The following is a 25,138-nucleotide window of genomic DNA, read 5'->3' as shown; positions in this document are numbered from 1 at the left end:
TGAAGTATTGTAAAATTACACTTTAAACCTTTTTTTAACTTTTTTTACTCAAATTTTGAGTTTAAAATTATTTTTTTTCCAAAACTAGATATAGTTTTAACTTGATTTAAAAATTGGCTAATAGAACAGAATGTTGGCTTTAAAAAATGTGTTATATTTAATTGTAAGTATTACTGTTACTTTTTAACTATTTTTTCCATTTTAAATAATATTTTTTAAATTCCCCTCCCGCCTAAACAGCGGGAGATAGACCCCCCTTCCCATAGTATAAAATGCTTGTTTTTAACTTTTCTATACAAATCTGTTATAATATTTTGTCGCCTGAGTTATCGTACTCTTGCCATTTCTTAGGTGAAAATGGAAAAAACTAGAGCAATCTTTCAGAAAAAAAATTATTTTCATTATACTCAGTTTTTATTTTATAATATTGCATCTCAACTAATAACAAACAAATTTTTGGCTCGCAATGTTAATCTCCATAATTTTGATACAACTCTTTTTTCAATTTTTAGAAATAATTTCAAGTTAGAATAAGATGTCATTAATCGGCGACTGTGTTGGAATAATAATTTAAATAAAACAAGAAAACGTTGTAAGCTTAAATGCGATATAAAGTTTTGCTGAATTCTTCTGAACTTAAAATTTATAAAATCAATTGAATTTTCAAAAGTAGTTGTAATTTATCGTCTTGCGAAAGTTAATAATATGTAATGAAATGATAAACAAATTATAAATTAACAGGCGATAACACTTCACTGAGTTAAGAATTAACTCATCATTTAGTTCTATTAACAAGGCATTTGTGCGATACCAGAAATTACTTTTGCGACATTGAAAAAACACAGGAATACCCCTTACTGGTTTCACTTTCTTCAAATTTTTTTCTTATAGTGCAACATGTTTTTTAGGCCAAACTGAAAAGCAATGTAATAAAGTTTACACTTTCGAATATGTAAAGCTGCAAACATTCAGTCTTTATATCTAATCTACACATATGTTTATAAATTATAACCCAGTTTCAGTTATATAGGGCGTGGGTATGTACATATGTACATATGTATGTACATACAAAATTTACATTAATTAACAGCATAACCATATTCTACTGATGATTCCCCTGTGTAAAACGTCTGTCTTTTTACCACACGTAATATCAAATGCTGCAGGTTTTATTTGCACTTTGTATCCGGCACACGTTGTATCAATGACGCGAGTGTAGAGTAAGGACTTCCAGGACTAGAAAAATGCAATACGAATGTTAAAAGCACGGGCGTTAGGATTACATAATTTTTCTAAAAAACGTGCAAAATGCAGCACGATTTATAGATGCAAACAAATTACAGTAAAAAAATAATTTAGTCAACCAAATCTAAAATTGTACTAATTTGAATCGAATTTTAGAATTTAAAATAATTTAAACGGAATTTTAAATAGCAAATTATCGATTGTATCTACAATAATCGAAATATTTTAAAACATTTGAAAAGCTACCATTCAAAATTCTGACGAAACTTAATGCTTTTTGTTAATTTATATTCTGTGTGCTAACTTCAGTATTATTTAAGCGAAAATTTTGATTTCATGACGGACTTTTTGCTCACTTGGTGGTCAATAAATGTTTTATTTAGACAAATCTTGTGAAGTCCCTTATGTATTTTTGACCCGCTACGTCATCGAATAGTAAATAATAAGACCAGAAAAAAGTTACTTGATTAAAAAATAGATTTAATTCTTCAAAATTTTCTCAAAAACTTAAATATATTTTTATATTTGGCTTCTTAGTGTACAAGTTCATTAATTACTGAAAAAAATAATGCTTGATAACATACAAAATATAAAAAAAAAATTGTTTAAATAATTTGTCTGTTGTTTTATCTTTCAGGTGTTAAGCCTGATATAAAATGATTGTCTAGATAGATATGTAACAAATTTAAATAAATAAATAAATAAAATATAGCAAGTATCTTCATTGCAAAGGTGTACGTATTATTACATGCCTACCTATACCTATTTACCCCTCCTAAAAACAGCTGTTTTATACCTACTCCCTACAATCATAGGTGCATACCACAAAAACCAAATGGCCACCTCTCACCACACCAATCTAAACTAAATATATAAATAACAATAATAAAAACAAACGAAAATGTGAGTAAAAGAAAAAACAATAATTTAAACTTAGTTTTAATACAAAACCAACGCACAAAAAAAATTTATATCCATAATTTTTCCGATATACATATGTATAGGAAATTCCATGTAGTTTCGTTTTGTGAATTGCGATGTGACTTTATGACATGAGACGAAAAATCGATTAGTAAATGGAATTGAAACAAAGAGAGGGCTTTTAAGAGAATAACTCTAAAAAATCTCTTATTCTATTCTCTATTCTTTGTCTTTTTTATACTTATTGAGGTGAAGGAAAATGTGTGTTCCAATTTTGTTTACTTAAAAGTTGTTTTGTTTTGTTTCGGAACTCAAAGCTCAAACATTGCCATGTAAACATTATTGTTTACAAATACCTAGATTATTGTTTTGTTAGTTTTTATATTTACAAAACAGAGAGCAGGCGTAAAGGATTCTTGATATTCAGAAAATAAAAAAATTATTGTTTTCAGACTAAAACAAGAAAACAGGCTGTGAATCGACCCACACTGATAACTTTCTATCCCGTTTGTCAATTTGTCTTGCTTAGAACTTTATTTTTTTTTATTTTTTGTAAAAAATATGTCATGTTGATGTTTCCCAAAATTTAACTGTGTGTTAAAAAAATTATATTTTTTATAGGATAAAATTAATCTGAAGCCCATATCTTTAATTTTTAAATGTTAATTAAATCAAAAACCAATTTTTACCAACTTTTAGTAATTCTTTTTTAGGTTTTAAATTTTGGAAAAAACTGTCATTTCTATTTTCACAGAAATCTCTGTACAAAATTTTTGAAACGTGGAGAAGTTAAAAACATGTCGTTTGGACAAAGAGTAGAAACACGCAAAAAACTTTTATGCACATGATTTGAGAAAGGACGTGCTTTTTTAGCAAGACATCACAATCTAATATCTAGTGTCAGCTAGTCAGCTAGTTTCTGGCGCAATCGAGTTGAAGTTTTTGCCCAAAATAATGAATTGAAAAAACTAAAATTTGTGTTGAAAAATATTTCCGGAACAGCCAATAATCAAAAAAGTTTAATAGTGTCTATCTCGTATAGGTTATAAGGGCCTGAAGCAATTTGAGGGCAAGCAACTCAAATTATCCATGCTGCTAAAAAAATATATGGTTCTATTCTAAAACTGTCAAATCAGATGCACTTATTTTTAATGTAGAAAAACGTTATAGGTTAGGTACCTACATAAGTATTTTAAAACTATAAAATGTAGACAATTTACTAATTCATTACTTTAATCTTGTACAATTCTAACCATCTTATGAGAAAATACGTATAATCATTCACAGGCGAAAATCGATTGCAAAAGAAGGTTGGTACACGATCACCGATTTTCTGGCTTTAAAAATAGCAAACAAAATTTTTTTAATATAAGTATGTACATACATACATTCCTAACCTTACAACTAGAAATAACTCGGAATTAATAAAATTATATTGTTGGTCTTTCATTTGCGACAAAAATTGTTATCGAGAAAAATTATATTTCTTTATCCTTTTAACTACAGTACCAATTTAAATTCACAATTTTGATATATAAAATACCAACCTTTCTTTGGAACACTCTTGGTCTTGGCGCAAATGGCCTAAACACTTTACAATGTTGTCCAAATTGCATTGCTATGTAGAATTGGAGAATGTTTATTCATATGATTTTTCAGTTTAAGGCGTAGGGTAGGTATTTCTCTTATTTACTCGAAATACCAATATATTCTCTTTTAAAACTTTATATTTTGTTTGTTGTTGAGATAATCTTACCTTGAGAATCGATTTTTTCATGGCTAATTGATAGGATTGAAGTTTATTTTCGAAGACTCTTGTGAATTGTGAAAAAATGACGAGTTAAAAACGCATCTTAGGCGCATTCTAAAATTGTCGCCAAACTTTTATTATTCTACCATTTTTCATATATTTATATGTGCATGATATTATTTGACCAAAATAAGTATAGTCTTCCACATAATCTAATTCGTGTATCATAGTTTTAGATCTTAGAATTGATAAATATTGTCCGTTTATTTTCAAACCATTATTTTCCCTTTTAAACTTAAGAATATTTCTTTTAAAGTTGGGGAAAAAGTGCTGGTAAAAGTCACCTTGCCTAACTCAACGTGTCGTATGACCCAATACTTTCCGTTCTTATCCATTCAATATTATTATACATACTTTATATGATACGAATAATTTTCAGTTCTAAGCCAAAGCAGGTAAATGCTCGCAAGTCAATCCTTAAGATCTACGACCTATAAGTCCATCATCATTCCTTCTTAAGACCTTGGAAAGATTGATTGATATCTATTTAAGGCCAAGTATTGATACAAGACTTCTGTCTTCGTCTCATCATGCCTACTGTAAAGGTAAATCGGTGAAAACAGCGTTACACACTTTAGTACGCAGCGTCGAATATTCCCTTAATTATAAAGAGTTCACTATGGTTGCTTTCTTTGACATCGAAGGTGCCTTTAACAACTTGGACACATCTGCAATCACATCTGCACTAACATCTATAAATGCAGACGATTCGTTAGTAGAGGGACGTTGCTATAACAGTTTCAGGAAAGCATCTTAACACCCTAAAAGAACTCTTACAAAATGCCTTACACAGACTAATTCTTTGGGCTGATCGGTGTGGACTGGGTGTAAGCCCACACAAAACCGGCTTGGTCTTATTTTCAAGGAGATACAAAATTTCATTTGTCAACCCTCCCTAAGGAATCTAATTAAAATTCTCAAACGAGGCTTAATACCTCGGTCTTGTCTTAGATAAACAACTAAATTGGAAACGCAACGTACAGGAAAGAATCAAAAAAGCTACTGTAGCTCTCTTTTCTTGCAAAAAAGCTATTGGTAATAAATGGGACTTACAAACCAGAACCACGCATTGGCTATACACATCGGTAATTAGACCGATTTTAATGAACGGTGTGGCAGTATGGTGGACTGCTTTAGAGAAAGGTATAAACAGGGATTACTTAAATAAAGTCCAACGTTCCGCTTGCCTATGTATAAGCGGATCGCTTCGCAGGACCCCATCTGCGGCACTGGGCACCTTAGGTTAGGTTAGGTTAAAGTGGCTGCGAATTCATATTTCACACACTTAGGCCAAAAGAAAAGGCCCATTGTGATACCACATGAATCTAGAGAGTTACTTCCTACTAGTAGAACCATTTTGAGCTTTTTATAAAGCGAAGGCGATATTTGATAACCTTCTTAGCTAGTTTACTGGGATTATCAAAAGACTATTCTCCGAGATGAAGTTTGCGTCTTAGTGAAAGAGGAGGCAAGTTCTTACTCGTCCATACAGGTCCTGCAGAAGTCATTTGTGTCTACACCAAGTCGTATTGCGTGTCTGCCTATAAGACAGTGTCCCATTAGGAAGCTAATATAAAGTCTGCTTTGAGATAACAATTCTTTAGAGCGCTTTAGGTCCAGTGAAGGCCATATGAGTTTTGTGGCTGCGCATGTTGGTAAATTGTACCACCTAGAGTTTGCTATCGCAAAAGCTGTTTCTTTTAGCAGAAGTTTACATATAGCTATCGGTATACCTATCTTCTCCCTTTCAGGTGAAATAGGTATGACGGTTCCATTTATAGAGAGTTCATCGGCTCTACAATTTCCTGTGATGTCTCTGTGGCCCGGCACCCAACAGCGGTGAATATTAAATTGCTGCACCATCTCCATAAGAGACGATCGACAATCGAGGGCCGTTTGAGATTTGAATGAGACACCGTCAAGGGATTTGATAGCAGCCTGACTGAACCTCTCTGATCGCTAAAATTTCCGCTTGGAAGACGCTACAATGATTAGGGAGGCGGAATGAGATACTTAGATTAAGCTTTTCTGAGTACACACCACTACCAACTCCCTCATTTGTCATGTATCCATCTGTATAAAAATGGATGCATTTGTCATCCAGGAGTTTTTTGTCTTCCCATTCATCTTTGGATGGAATGGATACCAGGAAGTTTTTTCCAAATAGGGGTTTGGGAATAGTGTAGTCTATGTACGTTGGTATAAAACCAAAGATGTTCAAAACGATGGAGTGCCCCACATTGTTGTTGGTCAATTGAGATGAGGAGTTGAGTCCTATAGCTGTACTCGCTGCCATTTGCTTGCTGAATATGTCGAGGAGTGTCAGATGGAGGAGAGTGTCCAACGCTGCTCAGGGTGTGGTTCTTAATGCCCCGCTTATGCAGAGACATGCAGTGCATTGGACTCTGCTAAGTTTGTCGCAGTATGCGACTTTCGCTAATGCAGTCCACCATACGTACATAAGTATTGGTCGGATGACCGATGTGTATAGCCAAAAGTTAATTCGAAGTTGGAAACCCCATTTGCTACCTATGGCTTTCTTCCAAAGGAAAAGAGCTACTGTAGCTTTTTTAACTCTTTCCTGAATATTAGGTTTCCAACTTTATTTTTTGTCCAATATCAGACCAAGATATTTGGCTTCATTGGTAAAAATTAGTGGTACACCTTATATTAAAGGAGGCACAATTACTCGGGTCTTGTATTTCCGTGTAAAAAGGACGAGGTCTTTTTTTTAGGATTAATACTAAGTCCGCAGTGATCAGCCCATCTAGTGAGCATATTGAGTGCATTTTGGAGGAGGTCTCTCAGTGTATTAGGGTGTTCTCCTGTGACGGCGATAGCAACATCATCGACATACGCAACCACTCTGTATCCTTCCCTCTAAGGGGATATTAGTAGTTCGTTAACCACTATGTTCCACAGGAGAGGGGACACCTCCTTATGGAGTGCCTCTACCGACAGACCTTTTCGTACAAAAATCCCCCATCTTAGAGTTGATGATCCTGCTTTTTAGCATTAGATTAATCAACTCACAGAGTGAGTATTCAACGTTTAGGGTCGTCCTAGCAGAAGTGATAGCGGTTGTGTCAACGTTGTTGTTAGCGCCCTCAATATACAGGAAGGCACACCATAGTATATTCCTTTTGCTCTAAAGAGTATTCGATAGTTCGTACCAGAGTGTACAAGACTGTTTCTACCGATTGCAGTAAGCATGCTGAGACATCGATAGTCTCTTTTCAATGCTATTACGTACATGGATATCAATCAATCGTTCCAGAGTTTTGAAAGTGCATGGTGATAGGCTAATAGGTCCTAGATCTTTAGGGACACCTTACTCTATCTAACACCTCTTGACATATTTCGCAAACAAATAGCTGAAAGCTCTGCTATTGGCCTCAAAGCTTCGACGCAGTGGACTAACAACAACACTGGCCATTCCGTAATTCTTAGGTATTTATAATCAATTCCAAAGCACACAGACTACACCATCTCCCAACTGCAATTCGACAGAAATTTCCAGATTTCTATACCTCCCAGATCTTTTTAGGAGGATAGGACATTCCTGGAAGATAAGTCAATCTATTTCAATACAGATGGTGATGGGTGTGTACTCTGAACGACTGAAATTAAGTCTCTCATTCCGCCTTCCTTATCATTGTAGCGTGTTGCAGGCGGAACTTTTGGCGATAAAGGAAGTTTTGTCCTGGCTTAAAGAGAACGTGATATCGACATCAGATAGCCAGGCCGCTATCAAATCTCTATACTCTGTCATCACAAACTCTATAGCAGTCCATAACTGTCGATCATCTCTAATGGAAATGACAAAACAGTTTAATATTCACCTTTGCTGGGTGCTGGGCCATTCCTTGTAACTGTATGGCAGATTAAATTCTTCTTTAACGATCTAAACGAACTAAATCATATCAGCATAATCAGCCTCTTACGTTTCGTAAGATCCTCAAACTGATTCCGTTGAGCTTACGAGGAAACTCAAGATTTATGTGGTATTACAATGGGCCATTAAACTGGCCTAAGTGTGTCCGTTTCCATCTTGGACAGCCACTATAACCTAACCTAACCTAACCTAAGCCTTGTTTAGTTAAAACTTGCTAGATAAATACTTGTTTAACTGCATCGAATGCTTTAGCGAAGTCAATATATATGCAATATATAGAATTAAATTTAAAATACTCCTTAGACTTTTTTATGGATTGGCTTATTGTTTCATTGTATATATATATGTAAGTTTCAACTGTTTGGCTTGAGACTTCGATAATGGAATAAGAATGATTCCAATATGGGCCTAACTGCGATAACGGAGCTTGGAAGTTACCGAATCTTGTTTTATTTTTAATACATGTTTCACAAGTCCTACAAATTATTTTTATATGGTTGTGCATATTTTTGAAGTAAAAAGTTGGTGTAATTATTAATATCATTTGTTTGAAACCAATATGGCCTTGCGAATCATGTATTTCTTTGAGTAATAAGATACCATATTCCTCTGTTAACCATACTTTCTCTCTATTATTTAAAGTTCTGTACATAATGTTATTTTTTATTTTATAATTTTTATCACACGTTAATCTCTTTTGATCATCCAATATATTTTGTATTGTAAAGTGATTTACTATTTTTATTTGTGAATAATTATTACTTTCATTTTCTTCTGATAGTACTGGATTTCTCGAAAGACAATCAGCTTCTGAATTGTTCTTACTCGGATTGTAATGAATTTCAAATTCGAATTGAGATATGTAATTTAAAATATGAAGTAATTCTATGTCCTTGCAGTTTTTTATGTTGAAATTACGTAATGGCTCATGATCAGTGAATATTTTGAATCTTAGGCCTATTAAATAATATTGCCAATATAATATGGATTCTTTTATTGCCAAACATTCAATATATATTGTTCTATTTGTTTTCTGAGATTTGTTAAGTTTTCGTGAGAAATAAAATACCGGTTTAACAGATTCATCTTCTTGAGGTTGTTTCAAAATTGCACCAACACCTTCTATGCTAGCATCCGTATAAATGTATATTGGTTTATTTGGATCGAATATCGCTAAAACAGGTGTTTTACATAAATATTTTTTACTTTTTAAATCTGTCTTTACATTTATCTGATCATACAAATTTTACACCTTTTCTTAAAAGGTTATGTAAAGGTTCTAGAGTCATTGCAGATCTAGGAATATATTTTAAATAAAAATTTACTTTGCTCAAAAACTGTGGTATATGTTTTCTTGTTTTTGGTTCAGGGAAATCGTTTATAGCAATTAAATTATCGTTAATAGGTTTAATACAATTATTTGATATTCCTAAATAAGATACTTCTTTTTGTGCAAAACTACATTTATTTGTATTCAACTTTAAACCGTGGTCTTGTAAAGCCTGTAATGTTCTTTTAAAATGGTTCAAATGGTCAGAATAGTTATTTGAAAAAATTAATATATCATCTATGTAATTAATTGCAAAAGAATCTAAGTTATTATTTCTAATTATACTTGATAAAATTCTTTGAAATATAGCAGGAGCTGATTTTAAACCAAAAGGTAAACATGACCATTGCCAATGACCATGGTGTGTCACAAAAGCGGTTTTGTATTTATCTTTAGCTCTCAACGGAATAGACCAGAAAACTGAATTGATATCTAATTTCGTAAAGCAAACACACTTTAATACACGAACAACAAGATAATCAATTCTAGGAAATGTTTGACCTTCAGGAACAACTATTTTATTAAGCCCACGATAGTCAATACACAATCGTGATTTCTTTCCCTCTTCCTTCTTATAAACTAAAGTCACTGGGGAAGCATATGGACTATATGATTCTTCAATAAGTCCTGCTCTCAATAATTGTTTTATTTGTGATTCTATTTCTATTTTATCCGGAATGGAACATTTATATGGTTTTCTCGAAATATATCTGTTTTCAGTTAATCTTATCGTTGCTTCGAAATTTTTTACAGTACCGATATCAAATTTTTCTTTCGCAAAAACAAGATTATATTTGTTAAGGATATTATTTAAATCATTGCTCTTATTTTCAAACGTTGAAATCAAGCTCTGATTACATATAAAATTTTCAGGAATACGAATCAAGTTTTAAGTAATTTCTAAATTTTAATTTCGACATAATCGAAACTCTTTAATACAATTCAGAGCGATTAACAAATCTTCTTCAAAAAAATTACTTTTTATTATTACAAATGAAAATTGTTTTTGTATATTAAATATTTTTAAAGTAACAGTTACTTCGCCGTGGGCATCTGTAAGACCACTCATTGTTTTGATCATTTGAATCCCGCTTATATTGTTATTCAATCGCAATTTCGTATAAAATGTATAATTAATTAATGATAAATTGGCTCCCGAATCGTAAAGCGCAATTGCAATTTGATTATTAACTAGAACATTAAGCTTTATAAGCGGGATCATACTTAGTTTTTTGACTCTGAGAATCTTATATTAGCTGGTCTTACTTTATTTCTGCATACGCTTTCTGAATGAAATCTATTTGAGAAACCAGCTTTCTCACAAATCTGATATGATACGAAATTCAGTTTTTGTCTATTTATGTCTGTTTTATATTTGCTAGGTTGTGTATTATTGTTTGATATAGGATCGAGTTGTCGCAACCTAGACATAAGTTTTTCGATCGTTGTTAATTCTTTTTTATTTAAGCTCGATCTTACAAATTTTGGTAAAGCCGATACAATAAAATTAAATTGAGAATTTATGCTAAGGTCTGGATCGACATCAATAAGAAGATTTATCTTTTTTTAAAACAAAATCCAAAAATGGACCATTTAACCAATGAAAAGAATACGCGTAACCAATTTCACTCCATGATTTATCTCCACATTTATTTAAAAAAGATGATTCCCAAAAATCCCAAGGTTTATTCATTGAACCCGTTTTATATAAAGATGAGAACCAGTCTAAAGCAGGTCCTTCCAAATAAGATTTTAATGTTTCCGGAAATTGTTTTTCATTTAATTGTAATCTCTGACATTCGAGCAAAATTAAATTCAACCATGACCTTGCATTTTGATTTTTACTTGAAAATTTTTCTAGGACCATATTATTTGACATAGATCGGATTCGATTTTGAAAACTAGACAAAGGGTTATTGGTAGTGGGTTGGGGGGTTGTGCTTATTGCCTCTAAATAATAACCACCAAAAACTACATTACCTTCCTCATCCAAATATAAACTTTGCAACTCTTTATTCAGTGTAATAGTAATATTTCTTAATTTTCCTCTTGTACTAAGGCTCTTCGCAGCTCCCTTGATTATGGACAGCTTAGCCAATTCACCATGTTTTTGGATTGGTTGATATTCAGTTGGAAAAGAAAAAATGTCTTCTTGATTCAAAATTTGAATAGTTTTGACGTTAACAATAGTTTGTTTTTCCCGAATTTCTGAAGTTAAACAGAATTTAACTTTTATTCCTTCCATCTTAATTGTTGATTTGTAAGTTTTAACTGTTTGGCTTGAAACTTCGATAATGGAATAAGAATGATTCCAATAATTTGATTGTAAGTTTCAACTGTTTGGCTTAAAACTTCGATGGTGGAATAAAAATGATTCCAATAATTTGATAAAGACACAAGTTGATGCAGTAAAGAACTATATTTTATAAATAAATTAACAAATAAAAACATTATTAACAGAAACATAACAACAAGAATAATATTAATAAACATACCTAAATCAACAACTATGTCGGCTTTGAAATCTTTGATACTACTTATTGAACTATTTACATACGATTGAAAATTAGTATAAAATAATAAAATATTAATATTGAAAAGTAAGATCCTTAATACTAGATGTAAATATGTAGAGTGTTTTAGCAAAGTGTCGAGACGGTAGAAGAGATCTGGCAAAAGTAGTTATTATGGTGGCTAAGTTTGTGAATAAGATGGCAACAAAATTACATATTTATAATAAATATATATACAAGGATTGTTTGAAGGTGCTCCATTGTTGAAAAACCAGCTCTGAACTTGCTTGCTTCATTGACTAAACAGGCATTTCGCAAATACTTTATAAACGCAAGATATTATAGTTATTTATATATCGTCTATCGTTCCTTTATTGTGGATGAGGAAAATTTTAGGGTTATTTCTGTTGTTTTGGGATTTATTTATTATCATGAGGTTACATATTTATGGCAAAGTACTAAAGCGCAATGGTTTTTTATATAACATATTGTACTTCAGTTCAGTTTTTTTTAATATAATAATATTAATAATAATAAAGTTTAATTAATATAGGCACATATTTATGTTTTTAATTGAAAGATTTTTTTGTGAAGTCTAATGGCAATAGTTGGGGTTTTTATATTTTATACCTAAATTCTCTTCTATCTAAAATATATCGTTATTTGCAGTGAAGTGTAAAACCAAAAATAACCAATAAATTGTTTTGTATGCTTGAAATCATTGTTATTTTAAAAATTAAAAGGATATAAGATTTGACACATAAAATTCCACTTATAGGTACATGATTAATACCAAAATCTATTTTTCTAAATATAGAAGCAATCGGGTATGGCCTTGTTGCTTGTTGGTTATATTTTTCTCCATTTTTGTTCTTGTCTCTGAAAATGCTTTTTCCCGAGTCTACACGTGCATGCAGTGCATGTGCGCAAGCATAACAAAAAACTTAAAAACTTCAAACAGAGGGGAACAGTACTGTTGATTGTATTAGTGAACTCCTGTTGGTCTACAGTAGAGTTTCATTGTAAAAGTTTCGGAATTCTCTATGAAGGTTTCATAATATTGAATTGGCATTAATTTGAATTTGAGGCCTGAGAGAAGTTTTTTTTGAAAAAAGCATAGCTCAAAAATGAGAAAATAGCCAAGGTTGCAATCATTTAAAATCCGTAGGTATTATAAATTTGGCCACGTACTTTACGGAACATCAATGGGTTGCAATCAATGGGTACACTTAATATTGCTTGTCTAGCCTTCGATTCCAGACAGTACTGCGGACTGCTTCGAACATGTAAATGTTGCTCCAGGCATCTTGTTTTCAAATGATGTACATAAAGAACAGTACAGTTGGCATCACTAAAGGTCCTAAGCTTAGACAATGTTCTATAGACCGTATTATAATACAATATTTCTACAGCAGCAAAGTTCTTAATGTCGATCGAAAAAAAATTTAGGGGTCTTGTTCCTTAGGCAGACGCAGTTATTAATTCGCACTCTTCTTCTTAAAAGAATAATGGTACGCTATCAAAAGAAGGTCAAATTAGTTAAGGTACGCAAAACCTTTACAGACTAAAGAACTCGTCATTATATTAATATATATATTTATAGCGAGTTATTATAAAGATAAAGTATTTATCAAATGAAAATATCAAATCTTAGTTGCCACGGGTTTAAACCCCTCATTTTCCTATTCACACTTTTATATTTACTTCAAAGGACAAAAGCTTAGCAACGAATAAGTTCTTTTATTTGAACGTAAACTTTCACTTTTCTATGTATAACAGTTAGAGTTTTCAACACATTTTCTTTAAATCTTTTATTCGTTATTTATAATGAGCGTTTCAAGCTTCCTTTGCTTTTAAAAATAACACTTTTCGGTCCTTTTTTTCGTTTTCAATAATTCTATTTTAATGAGTTAACCACTTTAATCGGGGCGACTTTCCATTACCGCAGCACGAAATTACTTCTGATTTGTTTTTTACAGTTAGGTAAAACTCTCAATAGAACATGATTTAAATATTAAAGCGAGGAAACACCTTTAACTCATATAAAAAAACAAGTTCTTTTCAATATGGCGAACTAATAGCTAGGTAGGTATGTGTGTACAATGTACATATGTATGCAACCCCCCTGCTTGGGATCACTATAAAATTTGGGGTGGGTGCGAATTTGGGTATATGCAAAATACTTTTTGCATTTGAGTACTAAAATCAAAGATATCACCCACAAAAAAAATCAAGTATGGCAACACTGAACAAAAAACAGGGAAGAAATGTCAAAATCAACCATTTTTGCGTGTTTTGTATTTGAAAAAGTGAACTTTGAAAATTAATTTAAAATAGAAATAAATGCGGTAATGGAAAGTTGACCCAAAGGATATGGCAAGAGTACGATAACTCAAGCGATATTATAAGGGATTTTGTAAGAACAGTTAAAAAGAAGCAATGTTTACTATGGGGGAGGGGGATTTAAAATTAAATTTTTCAAAAATTACACATAGTTTTGACTTGATTTAAAAACTGGCTAGTAGAACAGAATGTTGGCTTTAAAAATGTTTAATATTTAATTGTAAGTATGTATTACCTTTATTTTTTAACTGTTTTTTCCGTTTAAAGTAATGATTTTTTTAAATTGCACTTACCGCCTAAACGGGGGGAGATAGACACCCCCTACCTCCCGTAGTAAAAAATGTTTGTTTTTACAAATCCGTCATTAAACTGTGTCGCCCGAGTTACCGTACTCTCCCAAAGATATAAGCACCGTCTACTGATTAGAATGTTCCTATGCATATATACATATGTATGTATGTATTTTTTTTAAAGTACACATTTGTTTTATTTTGTGTTATCCTTAAAGACTTTTTTATAACAATGCTCCAAACGTTTACACAGATGTTCGAAGATGAAATATTCCTTGAAAAAGTAATTATCATGCCCAAGAACCTTGTCACAAAACTATTGAAATAACATTTGTTTAATGAACAGACAAAAATATAGGTATGCACAATTTGTGTGATGTGTTCCAGTTGACCTTTCATATCTGCGGGCTTATATCATGTTGTTCAGAAGTTCGAGGGCCGAAATACGTATTTGGAAAACCAAATTTGTGAGTCCGTGGTGTACATTACTCTAAATAAATAAACTTGGTGACGGTGCAGCTTTTGGTTCTTCACTTACTGACTTCTAGCTTTTAGCCATTCCTGTGTGCGAATATTGTCAGAAATGTAGGAGAAAAAAAGAGTTCTTATGAGGATTTTCTCGAAAGAGACAGAACCCTTAAAAAAAAAGGTTTAGGTTGCACAAACATTGGTTGCAGCCAGACCGCCGACGTGACAGTCCAACCCATTAATCATCTTTATCACGCTACGAATACTATGGACGATGAATACATATGTAGGAACAAATCAAGGTCGAACCTAATGAACTCATACTAAGTTCGAGGGTCTGGTGCCCGATAGGATACCTTTGCCCTTTTACTGCAACTCAACTGTATTGAACGAAAAAAGTACACAAAGCAAAATTGCTACAAGGTAACAATGGTTGTTGATACTTGGCAACCCAAAGTTTCGTAAACATTTCTAATAATCTCAATTTTATTTATGGTTTTTCCGTTCGAAAAAAATTGGTTGCCTATCCTAACAAATTAATTCATAAACAAATTCAATAGTTACGTAGGTTGGTAAGAAGGAACTTTAAGCGATATTGTGGTTAAATAATGAAAAAAATACAGATTTTTAATGAAGAGAACAAACCGGAATTGGAATGTGAGGAATTTTAGAGATCATTGCTCTTTGCAATATTTGGATTTTTTAGTAGGTACCTACGTTATTTTTGTTGTATGTTTAGTGTGTAGGAGGTAGGTATTGTAATTGGTCTAATTTCATTGAAAGAGAAATGAGGTAAAATCGACTTTGCTTAAACCCAAGGAGTAGGGACATAGAAACATCTTTCACGCACAATTTACAATATCCATAACATATGACAAATTGTAAAACCTATTAGATAGATAGGTACTCATGAAGATACCTACATAATATTACTTACTTTAGTTTTAGTATTAAATTCCTTTGTCTAATCCACTTTTGTAATTGTTTTAGTTTGTTTTCTTCAATCGTTGTGATTTTGGAATTATCCTTTCAGATATGAAAAGATATATTTCCCCATTTTCCTGAATGGCATTTTCGCCATTGTAATAACACCGTTAATACCTTCACATGTTATTTATTAATAATATTTGCACAATTTTGTAATTTTGTGTTGTGTAATTTAAAAAACACTTGCGAGCAACCATTCACAGTAATCTATCCAATTAGAATTCAAACTTTTATACCTTGGTAGGTAGGTACTTTAATCAACATTTCACTTCATTCGAGAGAAAGAAAACCACATTCAGAAGAAAACGTAGGATTTTATAGGTATATGTACTTCGATTTTTTTAATAAGAAAATATATCTACATTAGTATGTACATAGCGTTCACAAATCAAAAGAAAGATGTTATTAATGAGCGTTTGGTTGTGGTTATTGACAATACGATTAGCGCTTCTCACAACTTTCTCAAGGTTTTCCGTTTTGCACCGCACTTAATCTAATTACTACACAAAAACTAGGTAGGTATTTATTTATTGCACTTTTTTTAGCAATGATAACACAGGGGCCAGGCTAATTTATGCCTTAGAATCTTAGATGATCTCATTCACAAACAAGTAATAATTATTGATAGAATCAATCAAGCGAACCTTTTGTTACGCGTATGTGATAAAAGCAAAAAACTAAATTGAATTCAGAGATCTTTTCAAGCGAATTTTGTAGCAATGGTGGCAAGGAAAAAGCAGAACATTGAACAATTTTTGTTCAGATTCACTCACTAAATTTGGATTGAAAAGATGCACACAATAAGTAAATACATACAACTGTACTATGCTTCCTGACAGTGCGCTGTCGTCCTTGTCTAGCGCACTTGTTCTTATTGTTTGTGTGAATGTATTTAATTTCTATTCTATATGTGTTAGTACAGAGAGCACAAAAATGCAATTCGAGAGAATAAAATAGAAAAAAAAATCAGTTTTGATAATTGTTTTCCCAAGTTTAGAAATAGGTAGGTGTTTTTTTTTATCGGATGTGGTATACCGAATTTAATAATACTTTTTTTTTACATTTGGATAATTTTTCACTTTGAACTCTAAACAATTCAATTTTTTGCAGAAAGAATCATGCACTTCGATTTCTTTTTATTCTTTTTACACATTGTCAATTGTTGTGGTAGAAAAAAAACTGAGGACTTCAGAAACACCTCGCTTTCGAACGGTCTCTCAAACGTCACTGTGACTGTCTGCCACTGCCACTAGCAATTGGTTTGGAGAAATAGGTACTCACTTCTCAGTACGGGAACAACTGGGAAAATACCGTGGCATACCGTTGTAGATGATACAAAATACAACAAACAAAACTCAATAAAAGCCAAACGAAATGAATATGAAAACAAACGCACTGAACTGAGATGGAAAAATAGATACACACCACACCAGAGAGAGACCTAAATCAAAAAAACACAAAAAGGAAGAGAATTTCATTTTAGATATTCAATTCAACTCTTTAAAGAGCATAATTCTGAAATACTTTTTAATTTCAACACCTAGAGTCGGAACACGAACAATGAAATTCATTCCAATCGGAATTATTCCAATGGGCAAGGCAATGGTACTGATACACTGAACTGAACGTTCGTTAATACGTTCGTGTAGGATTTTGAATAGAAAGAAAAGAACAAGAGGCCCAAAATAAAATATTTACTAAAACCACTATGTGAAGATATACATTTTTCGTACGTATCACCCTCCAAAAGCCCTTTGTTTACATTTTGCTACCTGTATTGTCGACGAAGAGATGTGAATTTCAATAAATATTTGGCTTGTTTTCACGCACACGCATACAAATAATTTACTAATTTTTGGATGTTTTTGATATTTAACTATAGGATAGGATTCTAAATGTTGTTTAGAATTTTGCATTGTATATATATTTTCTAGAAAATTATAAATGTATATAGAGTTTTGTAGTAAACTGTGTTTTTGTTTTTTTTTTAGCGACATCTACATTTGAAGTAACTTATTTTAAAGAAGTTAGGCAGAAGAAATTTAGTTTAGTCGGCAGGGAAGTGCGTATGAATAAGTGGTTGCATTCAACAGAGTAAAGAATAAAGAAACGCCTAAACTTAATTACAAAACAACAGTCACAGCAAAATAATGCTAATCGATTTTATTTTTTAAGATATTTAAGCATAGGGCTGACTATAAACCGAGAGCTATATAAAATATTATGCAACACATCTGCTTCGTCACCTTTGCATATAAAAACCATGAGCAGAAATTTAAGGGCGGCCACATGCAGCCATCAGAGTAAGGCCGTGTGTTAATTGCGTTAAAATGTGTGTTAAAATTTAACCAGCGTTAAAATTTGACACTAATGAGGTGAATAAAATGGGTTAAAATTTATTGAGCTGTGGAGCAGGTTAAAGTGTGTTAAAATTTGACGTTTCTATTGATAGAGAAATTTGCTCTTGCTTTTGCAATTTTGCATTCAAACCAAACGGAAATGGAGCAAGAAAAAAAACGAAGGCAGGCTGGAAAACCATACAATAAATGTAAGTTTGAAATTAATTAATTTATATAAATTCAATGTTTTTCTTGGGTCTCACGAAGAAAAAATAAAACTTATTCAAACTAGGATAAGTTTGGATGATATGTTTACATCGAAAAATGCAAACATTAATGATGGATGGAGTTTTGTAAAACAGTAACAAATTTCTGTTAAATAACGGTTGTTTTTTTCCAATTGAAGGTGTATAGCGGAGCGCTTTGGAGACCCCACAAAGGATTTTAAGGCATGTAGGCAGCTATGGAAAAATATGTCACAAAAATACAAGAGTTTTGCATTGTATATATATTTTCTAGAAAATTATATATGTATATAAAGTTTTGTAGTAAACTGTGTTTTTGTTTTTTTTCAGCGACATCTACATTTGAAGTAACTTATTTTAAAGAAGTTAAGCAGAAGAAATTTAGTTTAGTCGGCAGGGAAGTGCGTATGAATAAGTGGTTGCATTCAACAGAGTAAACAATAAAGAAACGCCTAAACTTAATTACAAAACAACAGTCACAGCAAAATAATGCTAATCGATTTTATTTTTTAAGATATTTAAGCATAGGGCTGACTATAAACCGAGAGCTATATAAAATATTATGCAACACATCTGCTTCGTCACCTTTGCATATAAAAACCATGAGCAGAAATTTAAGGGCGGCCACATGCAGCCATCAGAGTAAGGCCGTGTGTTAATTGCGTTAAAATGTGTGTTAAAATTTAACCAGCGTTAAAATTTGACACTAATGAGGTGAATAAAATGGGTTAAAATTTATTGAGCTGTGGAGCAGGTTAAAGTGTGTTAAAATTTGACGTTTCTATTGATAGAGAAATTTGCTCTTGCTTTTGCAATTTTGCATTCAAACCAAACGGAAATGGAGCAAGAAAAAAAACGAAGGCAGGCTGGAAAACCATACAATAAATGTAAGTTTGAAATTAATTAATTTATATAAATTCAATGTTTTTCTTGGGTCTCACGAAGAAAAAATAAAACTTATTCAAACTAGGATAAGTTTGGATGATATGTTTACATCGAAAAATGCAAACATTAATGATGGATGGAGTTTTGTAAAACAGTAACCAATTTCTGTTAAATAACGGTTGTTTTTTCCAATTGAAGGTGTATAGCGGAGCGCTTTGGAGACCCCACAAAGGATTTTAAGGCATGTAGGCAGCTATGGAAAAATATGTCACAAAAATACAAGAGTTTTGCATTGTATATATATTTTCTAGAAAATTATATATGTATATAAAGTTTTGTAGTAAACTGTGTTTTTGTTTTTTTTCAGCGACATCTACATTTGAAGTAACTTATTTTAAAGAAGTTAAGCAGAAGAAATTTAGTTTAGTCGGCAGGGAAGTGCGTATGAATAAGTGGTTGCATTCAACAGAGTAAACAATAAAGAAACGCCTAAACTTAATTACAAAACAACAGTCACAGCAAAATAATGCTAATCGATTTTATTTTTTAAGATATTTAAGCATAGGGCTGACTATAAACCGAGAGCTATATAAAATATTATGCAACACATCTGCTTCGTCACCTTTGCATATAAAAACCATGAGCAGAAATTTAAGGGCGGCCACATGCAGCCATCAGAGTAAGGCCGTGTGTTAATTGCGTTAAAATGTGTGTTAAAATTTAACCAGCGTTAAAATTTGACACTAATGAGGTGAATAAAATGGGTTAAAATTTATTGAGCTGTGGAGCAGGTTAAAGTGTGTTAAAATTTGACGTTTCTATTGATAGAGAAATTTGCTCTTGCTTTTGCAATTTTGCATTCAAACCAAACGGAAATGGAGCAAGAAAAAAAACGAAGGCAGGCTGGAAAACCATACAATAAATGTAAGTTTGAAATTAATTAATTTATATAAATTCAATGTTTTTCTTGGGTCTCACGAAGAAAAAATAAAACTTATTCAAACTAGGATAAGTTTGGATGATATGTTTACATCGAAAAATGCAAACATTAATGATGGATGGAGTTTTGTAAAACAGTAACAAATTTCTGTTAAATAACGGTTGTTTTTTTCCAATTGAAGGCGTATAGCGGAGCGCTTTGGAGACCCCACAAAGGATTTTAAGGCATGTAGGCAGCTATGGAAAAATATGTCACAAAAATACAAGAGTTTTGCATTGTATATATATTTTCTAGAAAATTATATATGTATATAAAGTTTTGTAGTAAACTGTGTTTTTGTTTTTTTCAGCGACATCTACATTTGAAGTAACTTATTTTAAAGAAGTTAAGCAGAAGAAATTTAGTTTAGTCGGCAGGGAAGTGCGTATGAATAAGTGGTTGCATTCAACAGAGTAAACAATAAAGAAACGCCTAAACTTAATTACAAAACAACAGTCACAGCAAAATAATGCTAATCGATTTTATTTTTTAAGGTATTTAAGCATAGGGCTGACTATAAACCGAGAGCTATATAAAATATTATGCAACACATCTGCTTCGTCACCTTTGCATATAAAAACCATGAGCAGAAATTTAAGGGCGGCCACATGCAGCCATCAGAGTAAGGCCGTGTGTTAATTGCGTTAAAATGTGTGTTAAAATTTAACCAGCGTTAAAATTTGACACTAATGAGGTGAATAAAATGGGTTAAAATTTATTGAGCTGTGGAGCAGGTTAAAGTGTGTTAAAATTTGACGTTTCTATTGATAGAGAAATTTGCTCTTGCTTTTGCAATTTTGCATTCAAACCAAACGGAAATGGAGCAAGAAAAAAAACGAAGGCAGGCTGGAAAACCATACAATAAATGTAAGTTTGAAATTAATTAATTTATATAAATTCAATGTTTTTCTTGGGTCTCACGAAGAAAAAATAAAACTTATTCAAACTAGGATAAGTTTGGATGATATGTTTACATCGAAAAATGCAAACATTAATGATGGATGGAGTTTTGTAAAACAGTAACAAATTTCTGTTAAATAACGGTTGTTTTTTTACAATTGAAGGTGTATAGCGGAGCGCTTTGGAGACCCCACAAAGGATTTTAAGGCATGTAGGCAGCTATGAAAAAATATGTCACAAAAATACAAGGTACATTGTTGTGAATGTTTTGCCATACCTTACACACACTTTTTCATAATATTTTTTCGATCACAGTCGTTCATTGAGCAGCATACTGGTAATGGTGCCGGTGATGATGCAGCCACAAATAAGGAAATGGAATCCTGGCCCTATTTCCAACTATTTCACCAATATGCTTCCAAAAAGGCACAACTACCACCCGCCTTTCCTCTTAGAAAGTTCATCGGGAGTATAGTTTCGCTATAACCTCTGCCACCAACTGGAGATATTGGTTCGGAGCTGATGTCATCGCCGAGATTATCTTCCTCTCTGAAGTTTACGTTCACTGAGATTGATTCGCCAACATCGCCCATTGCATCAACCTCACGTCCATCAACATCAGCTTCCATTGCAACACAAAAGTTTAGTGCATACGAAAAACACTTCATTAAACGTGACAAAAAGCTGTCCAAACAAATGGGTACACTCATGGGCGTTTTTGGGCAAATGGTTGCAGAAGATTACCCAGATATTAACGTAGACAATCTGGTTGTCTGTTCCTCATCAGAAGATGAATAAAAAGTGATTTTTTTGATTTTGGTACTTATGTTTTTTAATTATTTGGAATATTTTGCATCAATCTTTGAAGCAACGAATTGCGAAAAAGTAATGCTTCAGCTGTGTCACTTTCATCAACTCCTAGATTTTAACCAGTGTTGTCATTGGAATGAAATAATTCTTCTGGATCACCTCTACCTTAAAAACGATAAAACAAAAGTGACTTGAAATTATAATTATTTCGATCATTGTTTTTAAGAATACTAACCTAAACCACCACCTTCCACGCAGATGTTGTGCAAAATACAGGCTGTTAAAATGGTGTTGATACTGTTTTCAATTTTAAGCTCCAACCCTTTATTTAAAATATTTCTCCATCTGCTTTTCATTATTCCGAAAGCACATTCAACAACGTTTCTGGCTTTACTATGTGTGGTGTTGAACTTTTTTTCATTCGAATTGGGTGTTTTGTAAGGTGTTATGATGGGTATGGGATGTAAACGATACGCATATCCACTATCTCTCAGCAAGTAATAGGGTTGCTTTGGATAATTGCCACTTTTGTATAGTTGACTGTTTTTCAAAACCTAAGAAAAAATGTGTTATGAATATTTACTTGACAAGAAAGATGTTATTGAACTTACACGAGTGTCATGTACTGATCCAGGGAATCCAACAAAAACGTCATTAAACATCAATTTGCTGTCAACAACAGATTGACATTGGATCGAATAAAAACGTTTATAGTTTAAATATTCGTCATGTTTTCTTACAGGACAAAGTATCCTGATATGAGTGCCGTCTATAGCTCCTATTACATTTTGAAATATATTAGGTTTGGAACGTCTGCAAAATCTATAGCCAATGTCCTCATAGTTATTAGGTTGAACATATTTAATGAGATGACGCATGGATCCGCAAAAAAAATTAAGCATTTTGTGCGCAACGCTTTTCACTGTATATCTGCTCATTCCAATAAAGCCACCAGCAAGTCGATAGCTGCAACCAGATGTTATCCAGTAAAGGAATACAACGAGTTCATACTCATTTGTCCAACCAATCCGTTTTCCTGGCATTTCAACCGCAAATGTTCACGACATTTGATCTCATCGTTGTTGAGAATTGCATCGATATCTTCTGAAAACACTCGAAGTCTTCCATAGCTTACACGGGTAATCTGCCAATAGGATTTATTATTGGAAAACTTTTAACTTGAACGTCAACTAATAACTTACCCCACGCTCTCTTCTCTGTTTAATTGAATTTCTTGTTATTATGCTTTGATATTTTAAAAGATATAAAAGAATCACAGCAAAATACTTTAAATTTGTCATTTTTCTGAACCAAATACGAATTAATTGTTTTGTTTCTTTTGAAATGTATGACAGATATCAATTTTTCAGTGTTACCACACCGAATAAATCAATTAATCAAAATGGGAATTTTGTTTGAATATTTTTGACTGTTGTTTTAAAACAGAGAACAATGAATAAAAAAGATTTTTTTTTAGTTTCAGAGACGTTTTATTAAACCTGTTTTCTTAAAAATATGTTTTGTAAGCGAAATTATTTTTCCGCGAAAAAGAATTCCAATTTTTGTGCAGGGAATTTTTTTTCAATTATCGAGGGAAATTTGTTTAACCTGCGCAGAAATCTTGGTTAAAATAATTGTTTTAACGCAATTCACACAGCAAATGGCTAAATTTTATCCCATCTCAAAAAAGACGTCAAATTTTAATCGTGGTAGAAGTTTTAACGCAAATTTTAAAGCAATTCACACACGGTCTAAGAGAGAAAATTAATTCACCATTCAATATGACAAAAAAAGTTAATTTTTTGTTTGTGTTCTTTATATGGGAAAAGGGAAGCAATAAGATATGCTCAAATCTTGTGTATAAAATGAGGGATGATAGCGATAGCTGCGTCATCTGCTTAGCTTGATTGACAGAATTGTTTGTATTGCGATATTTTACACACTCACACACATGTCTATCTTGCACACGAACAGATTGTGGATAGATATAATTTCGTATGGTAGTATCGAGGATAGTAGGCAAAAACACTCTAGTAAAGATATAAATCCTCTAAATTGCATTAACTTAAATTTGATGTCCTTGTCTCTGTCTCAAGATATCTTAATTCTAGCCAATCACATTTTTTGTACACAAAATGCGACAAAAACATAATGATACACTACTTTTTCTTAAAAGCAATACTAATAAATTTAAACTTCAAGAGAAGTTTGAGAAAAAATGCAAGGAACTTAAGCAAGTGCCCCTTTTAACTTATTCCCAAAGGCTATGAAAAAAAGGGAAAGTACGATAGCTTGCCACCAACATTCTATCTTTCCCTGTTTAAAAAATTAATGCAATTTTAAAAAGAATAACTTAAATTATAAAAAAATATTTAAAAATTACGGCAATTTTTACAAGAAATTCCTGTACCGGCTTTGAATGCCATAAGTCCGTTTTAGTTTAGTTAGAGCGTTTTTTTAAAATTAATTTTTATATGTAAAATTTTTAATTTTTGCCTTAGAAATATTTTTGATAAGCAGCTGTTTAGTGCTTATAAACATAAGTACATTTTACATAGTGCCTCCTTTCCGAGATATCTAGTTTTCTAAACAAAAATCAATATATTTTTAAAAATAAAAAATAAACAAATTTTATGAAAATAATTTAAGTTTTTCCAAATTCTAAATTGCGTGAAAACAAAAACGTTTGTTGTTTTTCAGAGCAAACCACTTTTTGGTAAATGTGGTTAAATTACTAAAAAATCTTTAGATGACATCTTTAATTATAAAACTCTAATCTATAAGCTGCCTCAACTGGAGATTGGGTTCCAACTCCAGTGGAAAGTTGTTATGGGCAGCAAACGAGAGAGGTGGGGAGAGGTGTTTCCACTAAGGCACCTCTTCTTATCCAGACGGCAGCGGAGGAATTCCCGAGATGGAATCAGAGGAGGCGTCTACAGTTCCAGTAAGGTTGAACTACTTAGTGAACACCTTATAGGGCTTCTTCGACTTATTCGGAGCCCATGCCTATAAGGAGCGGTTTTATCCGGCTCCCCATCCTTGGAGTTATACTTAGAATCTGGCCCTCCAGTTTGGGGGTTGTGCCGTCGGGTTGACTTCCTGGCCACGTAAAAGCTTTCATAGTTGCGAAGCACCAACAAGCCTCGGATACGGACGGATTTACTGTTGACAACCAACG

General features: G+C 32.4%; 2 protein-coding genes across 3 annotated transcripts in view; both read right to left on the bottom strand.

Annotated features, from left to right (window-relative positions):
• LOC129944512 (uncharacterized) overlaps window positions 1-17,053 on the bottom strand; it is a 171,766-nt gene extending 154,713 nt beyond the window's left edge. For both annotated transcript variants that reach the window (XM_056053990.1, XM_056053991.1), the window contains exon 1: window positions 15,753-17,053. The gene's annotated coding sequence lies outside the window, so the exon portion shown is untranslated. The remainder of the gene's footprint in view (window positions 1-15,752) is intronic.
• Window positions 17,054-22,075: 5,022 nt separating this feature from the next.
• On the bottom strand, window positions 22,076-23,370 carry LOC129945093 (uncharacterized). Its single transcript, XM_056054751.1, has 3 exons — window positions 22,572-23,370; window positions 22,196-22,514; window positions 22,076-22,125 (listed from the first exon to the last, which is right to left on the bottom strand). Exons 1-3 carry the CDS (start codon window positions 23,001-23,003, stop codon window positions 22,076-22,078), a joined length of 801 nt encoding a protein of 266 aa, XP_055910726.1. The 5' UTR covers window positions 23,004-23,370.
• Window positions 23,371-25,138: the final 1,768 nt, after the last annotated feature.

Source organism: Eupeodes corollae, chromosome 2 (genome assembly GCF_945859685.1).
Source record: "Eupeodes corollae chromosome 2, idEupCoro1.1, whole genome shotgun sequence".
In the NCBI taxonomy this organism is placed as follows: domain Eukaryota; kingdom Metazoa; phylum Arthropoda; class Insecta; order Diptera; family Syrphidae; genus Eupeodes; species Eupeodes corollae.
This window is presented reverse-complemented; position numbering and strand designations above follow the sequence as displayed.